The sequence below is a fragment of the Caretta caretta genome, chromosome 5 (genome assembly GCF_965140235.1).
Source record: "Caretta caretta isolate rCarCar2 chromosome 5, rCarCar1.hap1, whole genome shotgun sequence".
Taxonomy (NCBI): domain Eukaryota; kingdom Metazoa; phylum Chordata; order Testudines; family Cheloniidae; genus Caretta; species Caretta caretta.
In genome coordinates this window covers 130,236,568-130,260,087 of record NC_134210.1, presented here as the reverse complement: position 1 = coordinate 130,260,087, position 23,520 = coordinate 130,236,568, and the positions used below count along the sequence as shown (strand labels likewise).

The 23,520-nt window shown below is 43.7% G+C and overlaps 1 protein-coding gene across 3 annotated transcripts in view; it reads right to left on the bottom strand.

Moving 5' to 3' along the window:
• Positions 1-23,520, bottom strand: part of PIGG (phosphatidylinositol glycan anchor biosynthesis class G (EMM blood group)) — a 178,308-nt gene that overhangs the window by 91,490 nt on the left and 63,298 nt on the right. For all 3 annotated transcript variants that reach the window (XM_075128893.1, XM_048851464.2, XM_075128894.1), the window contains exons 9-10: positions 17,222-17,676; positions 156-347 (exon numbers count right to left, since the gene is read on the bottom strand). In XM_075128893.1, coding sequence (XP_074984994.1) covers positions 156-347; positions 17,222-17,676 — 647 coding nt within the window. The remainder of the gene's footprint in view (positions 1-155; positions 348-17,221; positions 17,677-23,520) is intronic.

The window sequence follows — 23,520 nt, the reverse complement described above, 5'->3', positions numbered from 1 at the left end:
CATAACACGAAAAACTTGTTAGGGCACATCCTAAGAGAACCATCCCTTTGCTCATAACAGCCTGATTCTAACAGAGATAACAGTGCTATTTTTTCAGTATCCAAAGTGTTAAAACTGTTCTAGAAGTTGATATACATATCTGCTGATGAACTCACTTTGAGATATCTTTGCTGTCTTGTTGCCATGGAAATACAACATTTCCAATGGCTACCCGGTAACTGTAGACTCCCAAGAGCCCAAGTGCCATCGCTATTTTCGAAACCAGGGAGCATCTCCTCTGAACCAGAATGAAGAGCATAACTAAGGAGACAGCTGCCAGAAGGGACAGTACAGCTTTGTGTTCAGAACTGTAAAAGAAAGGAAAAAAATAAATCTATAATTACTGCTAAAATACATTGAACATAGCTCCAGCAACTGTAGTGAATTTCCAAATTAATCATTGCACTGACATCTGTTACTAGCTTTCTAAGAGATGTGGTCAAATATTTTAGTATTTTTAGAAAAACGATTTTGTTAATGAGGTTTTATATTCAAGCATGCATGTTTAAAAGTAATCATGTCTCATCATATGTTAGTTGGTCTGTTTTAACTGGATAAAACAAAGTTTCATATGATATAAAAAAAATTCTAATGATTTAAAACCAAAATTTATATACACGTGCAAAATTCACCATCACTTCTACTATAGCATTCTAGTTTCTCTAATATAAGGCAACAAGGATTGTTACCGTACTTCACAAGCATCTCTTTTTAAATTATAACTCTGCATATATATATCCATTTTATTTAATTTTAGATGTATAAGGTGTACAAAATGTTCCCTAAAGCCATCACATCTAAGGACATAATGTAGCACACAAGTTTTCCTCCAATAGCAAAAGAACAATCACTGAAACAAACCAAACCTATTAGCACAATGGGGGTCCTGATCCATGACTATGAATCCTAGTGTTATGGTAAAACAATACAATAAATAGAAAACAAGACAGACATGGGCCTTGCATCATGCCCTAAAGATGCACAGAAGAAGTTCTCTCTTTTAGACCAGCAGGTTGAGTGCATTCCATAGTCAAGTGCTATATACTGAATACCCTGCCCATTGCCAGATATTGAAACATACGGAGTGCTGGCACTCAGACACTATAGAAAAACCTAAATCACATTAGATAGAGTACTTCATCTGACCTCATCTACCCTGATGGTAAATGGGGAGATATGAAGTTTCCAGTACTGGGATCTAAGTTTTTTGTTTTTTTAAATAGGAAAGTAGACAGCTGGAACTGAACCCAAAAGCCAAGCAGGAAACCAGCAGTTGATGTCTATCTCCATATGTTTTTTATTTGTTCCAAATGCCATGACTTTGACTGCACAGGCCAGAATCACACATACACTGTGAGAACCAGTGGCTGCACCCTGCCACACATCAACATTTCAAAGTCCTCACATTTTGAAATGCTATGGGGAAAGACTGCTGGCCTCTGGCAGACTGACACCGGACCTAGGCTATATTAGCATGAGCTCCACATCGTATCACGGGAGTTGGAGTTCTTTCTTAAATTTTGTCGTGCTTTCTTTCCTTATTACCTGCTTTTCTTTGAATTCTACAAGGAAACACAAGACAGCTATTTCAGCTATACAGATGGGAGTCAGCCAGGCTAGGCTGAAAGAAAAACATTCCCTCTTGGTCCTTCCATGTGACCCAGTCAGCTCCCCATCCAGCTTGGAGAGGCTCCCAGGGGAGGTACTGCTCTTTGCAGGGAAGGGCGGCGAAGAAGGGTGATGCTGGAGCACCAGGAGAAGCAAGTACATTTACTTGATGTAATCTTACCGTGTCTCTTCCCCAGTATCCTTTTTTCAGATCTCAAGAGCCTGGGAAATGTTGCTGAGGTCATATGGACTGCTGTGGCAACCCCTAAGATAGTATGTACACTGGCAGCTACATGCCTTAATGGCAGAGACCCTGTGCACGTGTATGCAGTAAGACAGTTACCTGCCTGTACAGTAACTGTTCTTCGAGATGTGGGTGCAGACATATTCCATAACCCAACCTCTGTCCCCTCTGCAACAGTCTTAACTCTCGATGTTCCGTGCAAAGGCTGATGCTGCCCTTAAATAACCTAAGGAGAGGCTAAAAGTCAGAGACCATGAGCACCGCCCCACAGGTACTGCTAGGCAAAGTTCTTCAGCTTCAGTGCAGCAGGTGTGCGCACACCTGAGTGGAATACACATCTGCACTCACATCTCGAAGAATAACTTACCATACAGATGAGTAAGTCTTTTCTTCTTCAGGTGGTTGCAGACATGTATTCCACTCAGGTGATTCACAAGCCACATCGGTAGGAGGTGAGGCTCAGAGTCTACTTAAAGAATGACCACACTCTGTGTCTGAAAAACTGAGTATGCAGGGTCTCTGCCATTAAGGCATGTAGCTGACTTACTCATAGACTTTAAGGCCAGAAGGGACCATCATGATTTATCTAGTCTGACCTCCTGCTCATCAGAGGCCACAGAACCACACCCACCCACTCCTGTAATAGACCCCTAACCTCTGGCTGAGTTACTGAAGTCCTCAAATCATGATTTAAAGACTTCAAGTTACAGAAGTGCTAATAAACAATGGTCACATAAACACCACCCTATACCGGAAACCTTCTGACCGCTATTCCTACCTGCATGCCTCCAGCTTTCACCCTGACCACACCACACGATCCATCGTCTACAGCCAAGCTCTGCGATACAACCGCATTTGCTCCAACCCCTCAGACAGAGACAAACACCTACAAGATCTCTGTCAAGCTTTCTTACAACTACAATACCCACCTGTGGAAGTAAAGAAACAGATTGATAGAGCCAGAAGAGTTCCCAGAAGTCACCTACTACAGGACAGGCCTAACAAAGAAAATAACAGAACGCCACTAGCCGTCACCTTCAGCCCCCAACTAAAACCCCTCCAACGCATTATTAAGGATCTACAACCTATCCTAAAGGATGACCCAACACTCTCACAAATCTTGGGAGACAGGCCAGTCCTTGCCTACAGACAGCCCCCCAACCTGAAGCAAATACTCACCAACAACCACATACCACACAACAGAACCACTAACCCAGGAACTTATCCTTGCAACAAAGCCCGTTGCCAATTGTGCCCACATATCTATTCAGGGGACACCATCACAGGGCCTAATAACATCAGCCACACTCTCAGAGGCTCGTTCACCTGCACATCCACCAATGTGATATATGCCATCATGTGCCAGCAATGCCCCTCTGCCATTTACATTGGTCAAACTGGACAGTCTCTACGTAAAAGAATAAATGGACACAAATCAGATGTCAAGAATTATAACATTCATAAACCAGTCGGAGAACACTTCAATCTCTCTGGTCACGCAATCACAGACATGAAGGTCGCTATCTTAAAACAAAAAAACTTCATATCTAGACTCCAGCGAGAGACTGTTGAATTGGAATTCATTTGCAAATTGGATACTATTAATTTAGGCTTAAATAGAGACTGGGAGTGGCTAAGTCATTATGCAAGGTAGCCTATTTCCCCTTGTTTTTTCCTACCGCCCCCCCCAGATGTTCTGGTTTAACTTGGATTTAAACTTGGAGAGTGGTCAGTTTGGATGAGCTATTACCAGCAGGAGAGTGAGTTTGTGTGTGTGGTTTTTGGGAGGGGGGTGAGGGGGTGAGAGAACCTGGATTTGTGCAGGAAATGGCCCAACTTGATTATCATGCACATTGTGTAAAGAGTTGTCACTTTGGATGGGCTATCACCAGCAGGAGAGTGAATTTGTGTGGGGGGGGTGGAGGGTGAGAAAACCTGGATTTGTGCTGGAAATGGCCCAACCTGATGATCACTTTAGATAAGCTATTACCAGCAGGACAGTGGGGTGGGAGGAGGTATTGTTTCATATTCTCTGTGTGTATATAAAGTCTGCTGCAGTTTCCACGGTATGCATCCGATGAAGTGAGCTGTAGCTCACGAAAGCTCATGCTCAAATAAATTGGTTAGTCTCTAAGGTGCCACAAGTACTCCTTTTCTTTTTACTGTTTACTCTAGTTCAAACCAGTAAAATGATCCAGAACCCAACCTGCAGAGAAAGGCAAAATAACCCCAGACTCTCTGCCAATCTGACCTGGAGGAAAATTCCTTCCTGACCCCAAATATGGTGACCTGTTAGACCCCGAGCATGTTGGTGAGACCACCAGTAAGATATCTGGCAAAGAATTCACTGTAGTAACTCAGAGCCTTCCCCCTCTAGTGTCCCATCTCTGGCTGTGGCAGATATTTGCTCATAACAGTAGCAGATGGACCACATGCAATTGTTGGCAACCTCATCATATCATTCCTTCCATAAACTTATCAAGCTCAGTCTCAAAACTAGTTAGGTTTTTTACCCCCACAGCTACCCTTGGAAGACTGTTCCAGAACTTCACTCCTCTGATGCTTAGAAACCTTCATCTAATTTCAAGACGTCACTTGTTGGTGGCCAGTTTATACTTATTTGTTCTTGTGCCAACACTGGCCCTTAACTTAAATAACTCCACTTCCTTCCTGGTGTTTACCCTTCTGATGTATTTATACAGAGCAATCATATCTCCCCGCAGCCTTTGTTCTGTTAGGCTAAACAAGCCAAGCTCCTTAAGTCTTCTTTCATAAGCTAGGTTCTCCATTCCTCTGATCATCCTAGTAGAAGGCCAGAACTGTACACACTATTCATTCCAGATGAGGTCTCATCAGTGACTTGTATAATGGTAACACTACTTCCCTATCTCTACTGGAAATACCTCACCTGATGCATCCCAGGATTGCATTAGCCTTTTTCACAGCTACATCACACAAGATTCATGTATTTTTGAAAGACACTCTATAGGGTATATATAGTAAGCTTTGCAGCTTTTAATTATGGGTAATTTGTTTTGCTAAGGGCTAGTCCAGCAATATATTGTGACAAAGTTCCTGTGCTACCTTGGTGGGTCTTGTGCTTATTGGCGGATTTGCTTGCCTTGGAGCTTCACAGCAGCCCTCAGCTTGGCCGTTTTTCTGAATTCACAGTCCAGGCTGACTCCTCCTGTGTCTGACCAGGAGTTGGGAGGATTTGGGGGGGAACACGGGCCTACCCTCTACTCCGGGTTCCAGTCTAGGGCCCTGTGGAATGCAGCTGTCTGGAGTGCCTCCTGGAACAGCTGTGCAACAGCTACAACTCCCTGGGCTACTTCCCCATGGCCTCCTTCCAACACCTTCTTTATCCTCACCATAGGACCTTCCTCCTGGTGTCTGATAATGCTTGTACACCTCAGCCCTCCAACAGTCCGCGTTCTCACTCTCAGCTTCTAGTGCCTCTTGCTCCCAGTTCCTCACACGCACACCACAAACTGAAGTGAGCTCCTTTTTTAAAAACTTAGGTGCCCTGATTAACCTGCCTTAATTGATTCTAGCAGCTTCTTGATTGGCTGCAGGTGTTCTAATCAGCCTGTCTTAATTGCCTCCAGAAGGTTCCTGATTATTCTGGAACCTTCCCTGTTACCTTACCCAGGGAAAAGGGACCTACTTGGCCTGGGACTAATATATCTGCCTTCCATTACTCTCCTATAGCCATCTGGCCCGACCCTGTCACAATATTTACACAGAAATGCCCTCCTTGCTCCTTGGGGCCATTGTGATAGTGCTCTATAGACCATGCACTTCCCTGATAGAGACTACAAAGGCTTGCACGGGTCTCTCAAGGCCCTCTTTGGCTGACAAACAAGAAAGGTGAAAGATATACTGGAGAGAAGCTTGTGACAAAAACCAAGAAAATCAGAAAAAGGGAGAGGGCAGATGGTAAACTACAACTATTCAGCACACAAAACTATTTTAATGCGTTAAGACTGAGAATTTGTAACTGTGTTTTTATCACCTTTTATATGACATTGCATATGCCTTATGTTTTTGTAATGCTGTCAACATAGTTTTGGAGTTCCAAAAGGTTTACATTGAATTCTCGCAAGAAAGAGAAAAAGGTCAGAATACTATCTCTGTTACATTAAAATATAATCCATTCATCCTTTATATGGAACCAAAGGTAGTACATACAGTAACTCCTCACTTAACGTTGTAGTTCTGTTCCTGAAAAATCCGACTAAGTGAAACTATGTTAAGCGAATCCAATTTCCCCATAAGAATTAATGTAAATGGGGGCAGGGGGGTTAGGTTCCAGGGAAATTTTTTTTGCCAGACAAAAGGACTCGGCACACCTCTTCCTCCCCACCCCCACCTCCTGCTGTGGCAAATCAGCTGGCTTTGGCGTTTTGGAGGCAGGAGGGAGGAGCACCAAGTCCTCGCTCCTCCCTCCTTCCCGGGGCAATCAGCTCGCTTGCCGCATTTGGGAGGCAGGGGGAACCTGTGCACCAAGTCCTCACTCCTCTCCACTCCCTCCTGCCTCCAAAACGCCACAAGCCAGCTGAACCACAATATTCCTAAAATCATTACCAATAAATGACCTCAAATTTCGAATGTAATGCCCTATTGTGTTAAATTTAAGAAAAATTCTCTTCCCTTCTCCCCACACCCATAGCCCATGTGACCAATCAGAAAGAACTCCAAGCACTGTTATTCTCCATTATAAGAACATAGAATGGCCCTACTGGGTCAGATCAAAGGTTCATCTAGCCCAGTACCCTGTCTTCCAACAGTGGCCAGGGCCAGATGCCCCAGAGGGAATGAACAGAACAGGATAATCATCAAGTGATGCATCCCCTGTCGCTCATTCCCAGCTTCTGGCAAACAGAGGCTAGGGACATCATTCCTGCCCATCATGGCTAATAGCCATTGATGGACCTATCCTCCATGAATTTATCTAGTTCTTTTTTGAACCCTGTTATGGTCTTGGCCCTCAAAACATCCTCTCGCAAGGAGTTCCACAGGATGACTATGCGTTGTTTGAAAAAATACTTTCTTTTATTTGTTTTAAACCTGCTGTCTATTAATTTCATTTGGTGACTCCTAGTTCTTGTGTTATGAGAAGTAGTAAACAACACTTCGTTATCTACTTTCTCTACACCAGTCATGATTTTATAGACCTCAATCATATCTCCCCTTAGCCGTCTCTTTTCCAAGCTGAAAAATCCCAGTCTTATTAATCTCTCGTCATAGGGAAGCCGTTCCATACCACTCATCATTTTTGTTGCCCTTTTCTGAACCTTTTCCAATTCCAATATATCTTTTTTGAGATGGGGTGAACACATCTGCACACAGTATTCAATATGTGGGCATACCATGGATTTATATAGAGGTAACATGATATTTTCTGTCCTATTTTCTATCCCTTTCTTAATTATTCCCAGCATTCTGTTCACTTTTTTGACTGTCGCTGCACACTGAGTGGATGTTTTCAGAGACTATGCATAATGACTCCACAATCTCTTTCTTGAGTGGTAACAGCTAATTTAGACCCCATCATTTTATATGTATAGTTGGAATTATGCTTTCCAATCTGCATTACTTTGCAGTTATCAACATTAAATTTCATCTGCCATTTTGTTGCCCAGTTTTGAGAGATCCTTTTGTAGCTCTTCGCAGTCTGCCCGAGTCTTAACTATCTTTAGTAATTTTGTATCATCTGCAATTTTGCCACCTCACTGTTTACCCCTTTTTCCAGATCATTTATGAATATGTTGAATAGGACTGGTCTTAGAACAGACTCCTGGGGACACCACTATTTACCTCTCTCCATTCCGAGAACTGACCATTTATACCTACATTTCCTACCCTTTAACCAGTTACCAATCCATGACAGCACCTTCCCTCTTATTTCATGGCAGCTTACTTTGCGTAAGAGCCTTTGGTGAGGGACCTTGTCAAAGGCTTTCTGAAAATCTAAATACACTATATCCACTAGATCCCCTTGGTCCACATGCTTGTTGACTCCCTCAAAGAATTCTAGTAGATTGGTGAGGCACTAAAACCATGTTGACTCTTCAACAAATCATGTTCATCTATATGTCTGACAATATTGTTCTCTATTATAGTTTCAACCAGTTTGCCCAGTATTGAAGTCAGGCTTACAGGCCTGTAATTGCCAGGATCACCTCTGGAGCCCTCTTTAAAAATTGGCATCACATTAGCTATCCTCCAATCATCTGGTACAGAAGCCAATTTAAATGATCGGTTACAGACTACAGTTAGTAGTTCTGCAAGTTCACATTTGAGTTCCTTCAGAACTCTTGGGTGAATACCATCTGGTCCTGGTGACTTATTACTGTTTAATTTATCAATTTGTTCCAAGGCCACCTCTAATGATACCTCAATCTGGGACAGTTCCTCAAATCTATCACCTAAAAAGAATGGCTCAGGTTTGGGAATCTCCCTCACATCCTCAGCCGTGAAGACCAATGCAAAGAATTCATTTAGTTTCTCCGCAATGTTCTTGAGTGCTCCTTTATCACCTCAATCATCCAGTGGCCCCACTGGTTGTTTAGCAGGCTTCCTGCTTCTGATGTACTTTAAAAAAAAATTGCTATTACTTTGAGTGTTTGGCTAACTGTTCCTCAAATTCTTTTTTGGCCTTCCCAATTGTATTTTTACACTTCATTTGCCAGTGTTTATGTTCCTTTCTATTTTCCTCACTAGGATTTAACTTCCACTCCTTAAAGGATGCCTTTTTGCCTCCCACTGCTTCTTTTACTTGGCCGTTTAGCCAGGGTGGCTCTCTTTTGGTTCTCTTACTATGTTTTTTTAATTGGGGTATACATTTAAGTTGAGCCTCTATTACAGTGTCTTTTAAAAGTTTCCACGCAGCTTGCAGAGATTTCACTTTTGGCACTGCGCCCTTTAATTTCTGTTTAACTACCCTCCTCATTTTTGTGTAGTTCCCCTTTCTGAAATTAAATGCTACAGTGTTGGACTGCTGTGGTGTTTTTCCTGCCATAGGGATATTAATTTTAATTATTTTATGGTCACTATTACCAAGAAGTCCAGCTCTTGGACCAGATCCTGTGCTCCACTTAGGACTAAATCAAGAATTGCCTCTCCTCTGGTGGGTTCCAGGACCAGCTCCTCCAAGGAGCAGTCATTTAAGGTCTCAAGAAACTTTATCTCTGCATCCCATCCTGAGGTGACATGTACCCAGTCAATATCAGGATAACTGAAATCCCCCATTATTATTATTATTTATTATTGTTTTTTTTTATTTTAATAGCCTCTCTAATCTCCCTGAGCATTTCACAGTCACTCTCACCATCCTGGTCAGGTAGTCGGTAATATATCCCTACCGCTATAGTCTTCTTATTATAATATGGAATTTCTATCCATAGAGATTCTATGCTACAGTTTGATTCATTTACAATTTTTACTTCATTTGATTCTATGCTTTCTTTCACATATAATGCCACTCCGCCACCAACATGACCTGTTCTGCCCTTCCGATATATTTTGTACCCTGGTATTACTGTATCCCATTGATTATCCTCATTCCACCAAGTTTCTGTGATGCCTATTATATCCATATCCTCATTTAATACGAGGCACTCTAGTTCACCTCTTTTATTATTTAGACTTCTAGCATTGGTATATAAGCACTTTAAAAACTTGTCTCCTTTCGGCTTTCTGCCATTACACGATGTAACTGAATGGGACTTTTTTTTATTTGACTATTTCTGATCAGACTGTCTGTATTTTATCATTTTCTGTCCTTACTAGGACAGAGATTCTCTATTAATAGATCCTCCCCTAAGGGATGTCTCTGTCCGAACCACATGCTCCTCTGCACCTGTTGGCTTTCCCCCAGCCCTTAGTTTAAAAGCTGCTCTACAACCTTTTTAATGTTAAGTGCCAGCAATCTGGTTCCATTTTCGTTTAGGTGGAGACCATCCTTCCTGTATAGGCTCCCCCTTTCCCAGGTTTCCCCAGTTCCTAATAAATCTAAACCCCTCCTCCCTACACCATTGTCTCATCCACACATTGAGACTCTGCAGTTCTGCCTGTCTAACTGGCCCTGTGCATGGAACTGGAAACATCTCAGAGAATGCTACCATGGAGGTCCTGCACTTCAATCAGTTACCTAGCAGCCTAAATTTGGCCTACAGGACCTCTCTCCTATCCTTCCGTATGTCATTGGTACCTACATGTACCACTTTACTAACTTAGTGAAGTTTGGAATTATGTACTGAATGTTCTGCTTTAAATAATCTACATTAATTCTGCGCCTTCCATAATGACAGGTTTCAGAGTAACAGCCGTGTTAGTCTGTATTCGCAAAAAGAAAAGGAGTACTTGTGGCACCTTAGAGACTAACCAATTTATTTGAGCATAAGCTTTCGTGAGCTACAGCTCACTTCATCGGATGCATATAGTGGAAAGTGTAGAAGATCTTTTTATATACACACAAAGCATGAAAAAATACCTCCTCCCACCCCACTCTCCTGCTGGTAATAGCTTATCTAAAGTGATCACTCTTCTTACAATGTGTATGATAATCAAAGTGGGCCATTTCCAGCACAAATCCAGGGTTTAACAAGAACATCGGGGGGGGAAGGGAGGGGAGGAAAAAACAAGAGGAAATAGGTTACCTTGCATAATGACTTAGCCACTCCCAGTCTCTATTCAAGCCTAAGTTAATTGTATCAAATTTGCAAATGAATTCCAATTCAACAGCTTCTCGCTGAAGTCTGGATTTGAAGTTTTTTTTGTTGTAATATCACAACTTTCATGTCTGTAATCGCGTGACCAGAGAGATTGAAGTGTTCTCCGACTGGTTTATGAATGTTATAATTCTTGACATCTGATTTGTGTCCATTTATTCTTTTACGTAGAGACTGTCCAGTTTGACCAATGTACATGGCAGAGGGGCACTGCTGGCACATGATGGCATATATCACATTGGTGGATGTGCAGGTGAACAAGCCTCTGATAGTGTGGCTGATGTTATTAGGCCCTGTGATGGTGTCCCCTGAATAAATATGTGGGCACAGTTGGCAACGGGCTTTGTTGCAAGAATAGGTTTCTGGGTTAGTGGTTCTGTTGTGTGGTATGTGGTTGTTGGTGAGTATTTGCTTCAGGTTGGGGGGCTGTCTGTAGGCAAGGACTGGCCTGTCTCCCAAGATGTGTGAGAGTGTTGGATCATCCTTCAGGATAGGTTGTAGATCCTTAATAATGCGTTGGAGGGGTTTTAGTTGGGGGCTGAAGGTGACGGCTAGTGGCGTTCTGTTATTTTCTTTGTTAGGCCTGTCCTGTAGTAGGTGACTTCTGGGAACTCTTCTGGCTCTATCAATCTGTTTCTTTACTTCCACAGGTGGGTATTGTAGTTGTAAGAATGCTTGATAGAGATCTTGTAGGTGTTTGTCTCTGTCTGAGGGGTTGGAGCAAATGCAGTTGTATCGCAGAGCTTGGCTGTAGACAATGGATCGTGTGGTGTGGTCAGAGTGAAAGCTGGGGCATGTAGGTAGGAATAGCGGTCAGAAGGTTTCCGGTATAGGGTGGTGTTTATGTGACCATCGATTATTAGCACTGTAGTGTCCAGGAAGTGGATCTCTTGTGTGGACTGGACCAGGCTGAGGTTCATGGTGGGATGGAAATTTGAAATCATAGTGGAATTCCTCGAGGGCTTCTTTTCCATGGGTCCAGATGATGAAGATGTCATCAATATAGCGCAAGTAGAGTAGGGGCATTAGGGGACGAGAGCTGAGGAAGCGTTGTTCTAAGTCAGCCATAAAAATGTTGGCATACTGTGGGGCCATTCGGGTACCTATAGCAGTGCCGCTGATCTGAGGGTATACATTGTCCCCAAATGTAAAACAGTTATGGGTAAGGACAAAGTCACAAAGTTCAGCCACCAGGTTAGCCGTGACATTATCGGGGATAGTGTTCTTGACGGCTTGTAGTCCATCTTCATGTGGAATGTTGGTGTAGAGGGCTTCTACATCCATAGTGGCCAGGATGGTGTTATCAGGAAGATCACCGATGGACTGTAGTCTCCTCAGGAAGTCAGTGGTGTCTTGAAGGTAGCTGGGAGTGCTGGTAGCGTAGGGCCTGAGGAAACTCCCTGAAAAAGCACAAGATCAAATCCACACAGACACACCCCTGGAACCCCGACCTGGGATATTCTATCTACTACCCAAGATCCATAAACCTGGAAATCCTGGGCACCCCATCATCTCAGGCATTGGCACCCTGACAGCAGGATTGTCTGGCTATGTAGACTCCCTCCTCAGGCCCTACACTACCAGCACTCCCAGCTACCTTCGAGACACCACTGACTTCCTGAGGAAACTACAAGTTCTCTGGTCACGCAATTACAGACATGAAAGTTGCTATATTACAACAAAAAAACTTCAAATCCAGACTCCAGCGAGAAACTGTTGAATTGGAATTCATTTGCAAATTGGATACAATTAACTCTAGGCTTGAATAGAGACTGGGAGTGGCTAAGTCATTATGCAAGGTAACCTATTTCCTCTTGTTTTTTCCTACCCCCCCCCCCCCGACGTTCTTGTTAAACCCTGGATTTGTGCTGGAAATGGCCCACCTTGATTATCATACACATTGTAAGGAAAGTGGTCACTTTAGATAAGCTATTACCAGCAGGAGAGTGGGGTGGGAGGAGGTATTTTTTCATGCTTTGTGTGTATATAAAAAGATCTTCTACACTTTCCACAGTATGCATCCGATGAAGTGAGCTGTAGCTCACGAAAGCTTATGCTCAAATAAATTGGTTAGTCTCTAAGGTGCCACAAGTACTCCTTTTCTTTTTACGTTAATTCTATTACACAAGTCTCTTTGTACTATGCCAGTCACTGTTCACTTAGGCCTGGTCTACGGTATGCAGTTATTTCAGAATTAGCAGAGTTAATTCAAAATAAAACTGATTCCCTCCACACAACCAAACCGTTTTTTTCTATTTAAAGGGCTCTTTAATCAGATTTCTGTACTCCACCTCGGCAAGTGGAGTAGCGCTAAAATCAAGATCGCAGTTCCGGGTTACAGGTACTGTGGATGCAATTAGACGTTATTGGCCTCCGGGAGCTATCCCAGAATGCTCCCTTGTGACCGCTCTGGATAACACTCTCAACTCCGATGCACTAGTCAGGTAGGCAGTAAAAGCCCCGGGAACTTCTGAATTTCATTTCCTGTTTGGTCACCATCAGCACAGTCCACCGCCACAGGCAACCATGCAGAGTCCACCATCACAAGAGACCACACAGTCCCAGATTTGCAGACAAGCTCCAGCATGGTCCGAATGGGAGGTACTGGATCTCATCGCATGTTGGGGAGACGAATCTGTTATAGCAGAACTATGTTCCAAAAAAAGAAACGCAAATACATACGCTAAAATCTCCAGGGCCATGACGGAAAGAGGCTGCTCCAGGGACACAGCAGTGTCATACAAAAATCAAGGAGCTCAGTCAAGCATACCAAAAAAGTGAGGGAGGCGAATAGGCGCTCTGGGTCACAGCCCCATACATGCTGCTTCTATTGTGAGCTGCATGCAATTATGGGGGGGGTGATGCCACCACTACCCCACCACTGTCCATAGAAACCTGCAATGGGGGAGTTGCATGGAGTGAGGAGGATGAGTTACTGGAGGGCGAAGAGGAGGAGGATGACGACAGTGCACAGGCGGCAAGTGGGGAATCCGTTTTGCCCCCTAGCCAGGAACTAGTCTTAACACTGGAGCCAACAGCCTCCCCCCACTCCCAAGGCGGGCTCCCGGACCATGACCCTGGAGAAGGCACTTCTGGTGAGTGAGAGCCTGATCGAAGCCACGCAGTGGGGGGTGGGGGGAAACCCAGATGTGCTGGGCTGTTCGTGTTTAGTTTAAAGGGCTCATCCCTCCTCAGAGCCTCATCGGAGCCACGCAATGGGTGCCAGGGCGGGGGGAGAGTGTTGTGTGAAGCGATCATCCCAGAGAGCCCGCAGGCCCTCCATTTATATGGCAAACCCACCAGGCATTGCTTGGTATGGGAAAGGGGGCCCGGCAGTTTTGAAAACATTGAAATGAATGAAGAAGCAGAACCCCGCATGCCCCTAGGGCTTACCATGGCTGCCTGCAAGCTGAATTCTGTTGTCCAGCTGCTTGTGATGGCTTACTCACACCAAAGTGGCAGGCACTTCAGTGAGGCAAAATGCGACCTTGTACAGAAAGAACATGTGCTGTGTACTATGAATTGCCTGTTTCACTGAGAAAGTGTGTCCCCTTTGTTCTCTAAAATATATCTTCTAAAATATTACCCTCCCTTTTTCTCCTCCCGCAGGTGCAAATATTTCAACGTGGCCCGTCTACTCTGTCCCAGAGGCTGGTCCAGATTAGAAGGCGGAAAAAACGAACTCAGGACGACATGTTCGCCGAGCTCATGCAGTACTCCCGCACTGATAGGGCTCAGCTGAATGTGTGGAGGCAAACAATTGCAGAGTTCCATAAAGCGTTAAATGAACACAAAGAGAGGAGGGACGCGTGCAATGAGAGCAGGCAGGATGCTATGGTCAAGCTCATGGGGGAGGAAACTGACATGCTCCACTGTATGGTGGATCTAATGCAGGAAAGACAGCAAGACCACAGACTGCCACTGCAGCCCCTGTATAACCAACCTCCCTCCTCCCCAAGTTCCATAGCCTCCTCACCCAGACGCCCAAGAACATGGGGTGGGAGGAGAGCTACAGGGACCCACACTGTCAACCCCAGAGGATTGCACAAGCAGCAGAAAGCAGGCATATCCAGAATTTTGATTTGGTTTCTGGACTTGTCCTTCTCTCCTCCTCCACCCCTCTAACACAATACCCGCCCCTTCCCCTGGTCTACCTTCTGATTTCTCTCAATGTGTTGTGCAACAAGTAATAAAGAATGGTTTTTAAACAATTGTGACTATTTCCTTATATATATATATATATATACACACACACACACACACACACACACACACAGAGGGGGCGGGTAACTTCTAGAGAAACAACCACAACTGTCATACCATACCCTGGCCAGTCATGAAACTGGCTTTCAAAGCTTCTCCGATGTGCAGCGCGTCCTGCTGCACTCTTCTGATCACCCTGTTGTCTGGCTGTGCAAAATTGGCCACCAGGCAAGTTGCCTCAACATCCCATCCCGCCATAAACATCTCCCCCTTACACTCACAGATATTGTGGAGCACACTACAAGTAGCAATTACAATTGGAATATTGGTTGTACTGACTCAGTTAGATCTCAGCAAACTGCGCCAGCGCGCTTTCAAACGTCCAAAAGCACATTCTACCACCATTCTGCACTTGCTCAGCCTACAGTTGAACTGCTCCTTACTACTGTCCAGGGCGCTTGTTGTATGGCTTCATGAGCCATGGCATTAAGGGGTAGGCTGGGTCCCCAAGGATAACTATAGGCATTTCAACATCCCCAACAGTAATTTTCTGGTCTGGGAAGTAAGTCCCTTCCTGCAGCTGTTCAAACAGACCAGAGTTCCTGAAGATGTGAGCGTCATGCACCTTTCCCGGCCATCCCACATTGATGTTGGTGAAACATCCCTTGTGATCCACCAGTGCTTGCAGCACCGTGGAAAAAGTACCCCTTGCGGTTTATGTACTGGCCGCCCCGGCGTTCCAGGGCCAAAATAGGGATATGTGTTCCGTCTATTGCCCCACCGCAGTTAGGGAACCCCAGTGCATTAAAGCCATCCACAATGGTCTGCACATTTCCCAAAGTCACTACCCTTGATAACAGCTGGTCAATGATTGCGTTGGCTACTTGCAGCATAGCAGCCCCCACAGTAGATTTCCCCACTCCAAACTGATTCCTGACTGACCGGTAGCTGTCGGGCCTTGCAAGCTTCCACAGGGCTATGGCCACTCATTTCTCAACTGTGAGGGCTGCTCTCACCTTAGTGTCTTTGCACTTCAGGGCAGGGGACAGCAAGTCACAAAGTTCCATGAAAGTGGTCCTACGCATATGAAAGTTTCGCAGCCACTGGGAATCATCCCATACCACTATGCAGTCCCACCAGTCTGTGCTTGTTTCCCAGGCCCAGAATCGGCGTTCCACGGCATGAACCTGGCTCAACGCCACCATGATCTCCCAATCACCACATGCCATGCTTCTAGGAATGACTCTGTCCATGTCCTCATCAACATAGTAATGGCGCTGTCGTCACTTCCTCACCCAGTTTTTCAGGTACTGCACATACTGCTGGATAATGCATGAGGTATTTACAATAGTCAAAACTGCAGCGGGGATCTGAGCGGGCTCCATACTTGCCATGCTATGGTGCCTGCACGGGTAATCCTGGAAAAAGGGCGTGAAATGTAGGAGAGCAGAGTAGCAGCGGAAGAGGTGCTGTTTGGTTCACGATAGCTGATAAAAGGCGGGAAATGGTTGTCTTCTGTAGCTTTCACGAAAGCAGCAGCCCAGGACAGACAACATTGAGAAGCTCAGTAGTGCGGCAAGAGCGGGAGAGCAGAGTTGACGGCAGAAGCTGTGCTGCTCGGTTCACGATGCCCAAGCAGAGTTGGCAGCGGTCGATGAGGAAGAGAGAAAGAGTAGATACTTATAGAGATTACATAGAAAGATGAGAGGAAATGAGAGGTGGATTCATAGTACCAGGATAGAAGCGGTGCACCGTACTGCACCATCTGCTGAAAAAAGTATGGCGCCTGCATGCCAAAAAGGCGCAAAACGATTGTCTGCCATAGCTTTCACGGAAGGAGGAGCGACTGACGACACACACCCAGAAACATCCGCGATGTTTGCCCCATCATGCAGTCGGAGCTGAACCCAGAATTCCAATGGGCAGTGGGGGCTGCAGGAACTGGGGGATAGCTACCCACAGTGCACTGCTCCGACATTCAATGCTACCCTCAGTACTGTGGACGCACTCCGCCGAATTCATGCGCTTCACCGAATGTATAAAATCGCTTCCAAAAATTCGAATAGAATAATTTTGTACTGCAGACATACCCTTAGTTATTGAAAAACATTAAACCGCTTATAAAAAAACATGCTTTCAAGTTTGCAAGAATTAGATTATAAATCTTGATTAGTGCTAAGGACAATAGCCTAGTGGTGGTAAATACATTACACAGGACAACTACTCCAATAAGAATAGTGAAAAAACTCCGCAGCACTTAATACTCACTTCCTTCAACTATTTACAGTATTTTCTATTTACAGAATATTAAATCATTATCCCCTTAGCTAAACACAAAGTAAGACATGAAATTTTAAGTAAGTAGTAACTATTATCCAACTCAGATACCCACCTTGTCAACCAATGTCCAAAGTCGGGTCGATGAGCCCACTGAACTCCCGTCTGATTTAATGAACGAAGTAACCGACAGCAAATAAGGATGATTAATGGACTTGCTAAACCCATCCACTTTTCTGAGCCTTTTAGAAATTCACCTGAAGAGGTGACTTTGCCCAATTTTGAGTCACATGATGGTATATCAACCTTCCTGCACTGGGTGGTTTCCTCAATATCTTCAAAATTTTGTTTCACAGCAGTACTAAGCTGAAGATCACATTCTTTCACAAGAAAGTAGTGTCTACAAATTTCCTGGCACAGTGCCAGACAAAGAGTATTGATAAGAAAATACCAGGTTTGGTGCTCCTCTTCTATAAAGCTGCTTGCTCCCAGGCTCACAGCATAGCCAACAGTTCCTGCCAAAATGAGTACATCTAGTTCTGACCAGCTGGAACTGGAGACAGCTGGGTTCTGTGAACAGAAAATGTGTCATTGGTGAATTAATCTGAAAAACATATTACTTCAGTGTGTTTTTAAAATGTGCTTACAGTTACTTGTTCAGTGACAACAAATCCTAAGCAAAAAGACAAATTATGTAATTTTTCTCAATGGCATTTCCTGCACTTTTACTCTTAAATAAGGGTAATGTTAGTGTAATCCACTGATTTAGCACCATAACACATTTAACTATACTATCATTTTATATCTCCCCAAGGTAACGAACGTCTCTCTGAATAATCACCAATACGCACTTCAGCTTCAGGTTCTCTACAATCATGTGACAGAAGGCGTGGAGCAGCTCTTTCTTGTTGCACATCAATAGATCTAAAAATAGAACTCTTGCAGTAATCAAAAAAATGAGTAGAGATACCACTAACAAGCACCGCTCTAGATCTCTAGTCATTCTTGGCTTGATAAAGTGAAAAAATCATCTCAAATTACCAGCAGCTATTGCAGACATCTTGCTACCTATTGCTACCTTGCAAACTGAACGGTGTATTTATATCATGATAAAGAGAGTGTTAAATAGTGGGTGTTTAAATATGTATTTCACATGTTATATATGGCTACAACAATACTCTTGGCCTGATTTTTTCATTATTTCAATTTTCTGCTCACTGCAGCTACATAGAACCATCCTCAATGTCCACGGCTGGGAAGAGATGGCTATATACTCACGAAGCATGCCAATGAGCACTTTGGGAGAAGTGCTGCCTGAACAATCCTTTCTTTTAATTGTAAGTAATTTTCTCTGTTGGGAAATACACTAAAGAAAGAGCATATCATGAATAAGAACTATTGATACTTTAAAGAACAGTAAAGAGACTATTTTAAAGCCAAATCCCAAACATGGTAAATGATTTATATTTAAAAACAAATTTCTCTGAATGCATATTCTGTAGATTCATTTTCTTAGCTATGTGCTCCTCCACTTGACCTTGTGAGCAGACTTTAAAAAAGCACTGAATATCCAGGAACCTTATACACACTAGTCAAATGTACTTTCCCCAAAACTGTGTATAGTGCACCATGATTTCTAAGCTTTAGTTCTTTTTTTAGACCTCTCCCCCTTACAACAGACAATTAAGGAAAGTAAAGTGATATTATATTAAACATAAAATCATGAAATCTGAAGACCACTGACGTAGTTCACTTCAGAACAGATTTAATTTCCTAAGCAACAGGCCACAGCTGTGAGGGTAGGAGAAATGTGGTATGTATGGAAAACACATACTACAGCTTACTGTGCTATTTGATATGGTTTAAAATTAATGTAATGGTCAAGCCATTGTATCTAAAGATAGTGACTAGCTGCAGTGGCCCAGGACATAATATTTTGTTGCATAGAGTACCTTGCTAAAAGCACTGGCCATGGTGTGTGGAAAACTGTCCTGTGAAGAGAGTTATATGTCAGCCTAGCTAAGCAATCTAGTTTTTCTACACTAAGCAGCTGTTATTAAATTTAAAAAGTGTTCTCCCAGAAACAAGCACCTCCAACAGTTAATTTGACAGTTCTGATTACATGGAGGACACACAGTTCAACCCTGAGATGCTTACAAGAAAACTAGTTTGTGTTCAGCACGTTTGGTTTTCCATAGTCAGTAATTTCACCTTAAATAGCTTGTCCTAGTAACCACTGCAGGGTTTAATCTCGATCAGAAAAACATTTGCCAACAATTAAACATTAGTACTGCATGTGAGAGATCACAATTTCTCCTGTACTTACAAAGTATCTTCATTATCTCAGACACTGCTGTGTGGTAACTGTTGGACATAGGTATTGTTTATGTGCCATTAAGTACTGACTTCAGATGTAGAATGATAGAATATCAGGGTTGGAAGGGACGTCAGGAGGTCATCTAGTCCAACTCCCTACTCAAAGCAGGACCAATCCCCAACTAAATCATCCCAGCCACGGCTTTGTCAAGCCTGACCTTAAAAATATCTAAGGAAGGAGATTCCACCACCGCCCTAGGTAACGCATTCCAGTGTTTCACCACCCTCGTCGTGAAAAAGTTTTTCCTAATATCCAACCTAAACCTCCCCCACTGCAACTTGAGACCATTACTCCTTGTTCTGTCATCTGCTACCACTGAGAACAGTCTAGATCCATCCTCTTTGGAACCCCCTTTCAGGTAATTGAAAGCAGCTATCAAATCCCCCCTCATTCTTCTCTTCCGCAGACTAAACAATCCCAGTTCCCTCAGCCTCTCCTCAGAAGTCATGTGTTCCAGTCCGCTAATCATTTTTGTTGCCCTCCGCTGGACTCTCTCTAATTTATCCACATCCTTCTTGTAGTGTGGGGCCCAAAACTGGACACAGTACTCCAGATGAGGCCTCACCAATGTCGAATAGAGGGGAACGACCACGTCCCTCGATCTGCTGGCAATGCCCCTACTTATACATCCCAAAATGCCATTGGCCTTCTTGGCAACAAGGGCACACTGTTGACTCATATCCCGCTTCTCGTCCACTGTAACCCCTAGGTCCTTTTCTGCAGAACTGCTGCCTAGCCATTCGGTCCCTAGTCTGTAGCGGTGCATGGGATTCTTCCATCCTAAGTGCAGGACTCTGCACTTGTCCTTGTTGAACCTCATCAGATTTCTTTGGGCCCAATCCTCTAATTTGTCTAGGGCCCTGTGTATCCTATCCCTACCTTCCAGCGTATTTACCTCTCCTCCCAGTTTAGTGTCATCTGCAAACTTGCTGAGGGTGCAATCCACGCCATCCTCCAGATCATTAATGAAGATATTGAACAAAACCGGCCCCAGGACCGACCCTTGGGGCACTCCACTTGATACCGGCTGCCAACTAGACATGGAGCCATTGATCACTACCCGTTGAGCCCGACAATCTAGCTAACTTTCTATCCACCTCATAATCCATTCATCCAGCCCATACTTCTTTAACTTGCTGGCAAGAATATGGTGGGAGACCGTTCAAAAGCTTTGCTAAAGTCAAGGAACAACACGTCCACCACTTTCCCCTCATCCACAGAGCCAGTTATCTCGTCATAGAAGGCAGTTAGATTAGTCAGGCATGACTTGCCCTTTGTGAATCCATGCTGACTGTTCCTGATCACTTTCCTCTCCTCTAAGTGCTTCAGAATTGATTCCTTGAGGACCTTCTCCATGATTTTTCCAGGGACTGAGGTGAGGCTGACTGGCCTGTAGTTCCCAGGATCCTCCTTCTTCCCTTTTTTAAAGATGGGCACTACAGTAGCCTTTTTCCAGTCGTCCGGGACCTCCCCCGATCGCCATGAGTTTTCAAAGATAATGGCCAATGGCTCTACAATCATATCCGCCAACTCTTTTAGCACTCTCGGATGCTGCGCATCCGGCCCCATGGACTTGTGCTCGTCCAGCTTTTCTTAATAGTCCTGAACCACTTCTTTCTCCACAGAGGGCTGGTCACCTCCTTCCCATGCTGCGCTGCCCAGTGCAGTAGTCTGGGAGCTGACCTTGTTCGTGAAGACAAAGGCAAAAAAAGCATTGAGTATATTAGCTTTTTCCACATCCTCTGTCACTAGGTTGCCTCCCTCATTCAGTATGGGGCCCACACTTTCCTTGACTTTCTTGTTGTTACTAACATACCTGAAGAAACCCTTCTTGTTACTCTTAACATCTCTTGCTAGCTGCAACTCCAGGTGTGATTTGGCCTTCCTGATTTCACTCCTGCATATATGTAGACCATATATATCAGATTTTTAACTCTCAGGATGTTGACTATCTCCATGTTTTCCAATGCAAACTCCAAAATGTTGGTTTATCTTGTAAGACTTGCTAACAAGTTATGCATTTTCACCCAAAAATTAAACCTATATATAATCAGGTAATAAACAAGTTTAGCCTCAGCATCTAATTAAGACTAATCTGGAGTTTTGATTTGTGGGAACCAAGCTGTGCAAAGTCTAAATGTAGTCTGTTATTCACCGCCTGGAGTTCGTGAGCTGAGTAAACAGGGCAGGTGGTGTACCTGAAGCAGGTATTAGATATTATTAATTCATACTAACAGCATGGACCATGTGCGTATGGTTGGAGGTAAAGGAGCACATTACACCAAAACCTCTGCATTTACAAATTAAAATTACAGAATGTGATTATACAGAATTGAAATTTCAGCTGAATGAGAGTTTCCAGATGAAATACATCCCAAGTCAGTGATCTAAACTTCTTATCATCTGAAGCCTGTTTGGTGGATTATGTACTAATACTTACTCATTCCAGTTAACAGACAAGGTTACATCACAGAAACCACCAGCATTAGCACTAACCTCTTGTTTAACAGTCTCAGCAGAGACACTCAAAAAGAGTGAAAATGTATTGAGACCGAAATGTGCATAAGCATGCCATTAGACCACAGGAGATTTAAGTCACAGCAACTCCAATGCATTCACCTCTGTACTCCAAGTTCTGTATTTAAGGGGACTTGTCAAGGTTCCTCCCCCACTCTGAACGCTAGGGTACAGATGTGGGGACCTGCCTGAAAACCTCCCAAGCTTACTTTTACCAGCTTAGGTTAAAACTTCCTCAAGGTACAAATTAATTCTATCCTTTGTCCTTGGAATATCCACTGCCACCACCAAACTCTAACTGGGTTTACTGGGAAACATAGTTTGGACACTTCTTTCCCCCCAAAATCCTCCCAACCCTTGCACCCCACTTCCTGGGAAAGGTTTGGTAAAAATCCTCACCAATTTGCATAGGTGACCACAGACCCAAACCCTTGGATCTGAGAACAATGAAAAAGCATTCAGTTTTCTAGAAATAGAAGTAAATAGAAGTAAAGGAATCACCTCTGTAAAATCGGGATGGTAGATACCTTACAGGATAATTAGATTCAAAACATTGAGAATCCCTCTAGGCAAAACCTTAAGTTACAAAAAAGACACACAGACAGAAATAGTCATTCTATTCAGCACAGTTCTTTTCTCAGCTATTTAAAGAAATCATAGTCTAACACATACCTAGCTAGATTACTTACTAAAAGGTCTAAGACTCCATTCCTGTTCTATCCCCGGCAAAAGCAGCGTACCGACAGACACAGAGCCTTTGTTTTTTTCCCTCCTCCCAGCTTTTGAAAATATCTTGTCTCCTCATTGGTCATTTTGGTCAGGTGCCAGCGAGGTCACCTTTAGCTTCTTAACCCTTTACAGGTGAGAGGATTTTTCCTCTGGCCAGGAGGGATTTTAAAGGGGTTTACCCTTCCCTTTATATTTATGACAGGACTAGTGTAGCCAACCTGTGCCTCCAGAAGCTACAGGAATCTCAGATCCCTTCACCCTCCTATCAGACAATTTATGTGTCTTCTTTTAAAGATTTAACACTTCCTCTTACAGAAATATATATCTCGTACCTTATGGTTATCAGCACCAACCCATGGGCCCTTGACACAGCAGTAAGCTTCATTAATTGGAAACAACTGAAATGTAAGTCACTGGGGAAATCATGAAACAACTTTATGGGAGCAATCAAACTAATGGGAAAGTTTCTGGTGTTTCTCCAAACTTGCTCCATTTCTATGCCCATGTCAATACAGTTTCAGTGCAGCAGCTTAGTGTGACAGCTTAATATTCCTGTTGCAGAGACAATTACTTCAGCAGAATTACACTAGTAACCAAACAATCCCTCTGCACAACAGCGAGTCTCATGCACTCTCAAAGTCTAGAAAACAGTAAGAAAAATAGATTTATCAGGACTGATATTAATCCTGGTTGCATTGTTGTGGCTTTTCTGACTATTAATAAACATTATGGTAGGGCTTCAAGAAGCCAATCAGGACTGGAGCCCCATTTTGCCGGGCACTGTACAGATT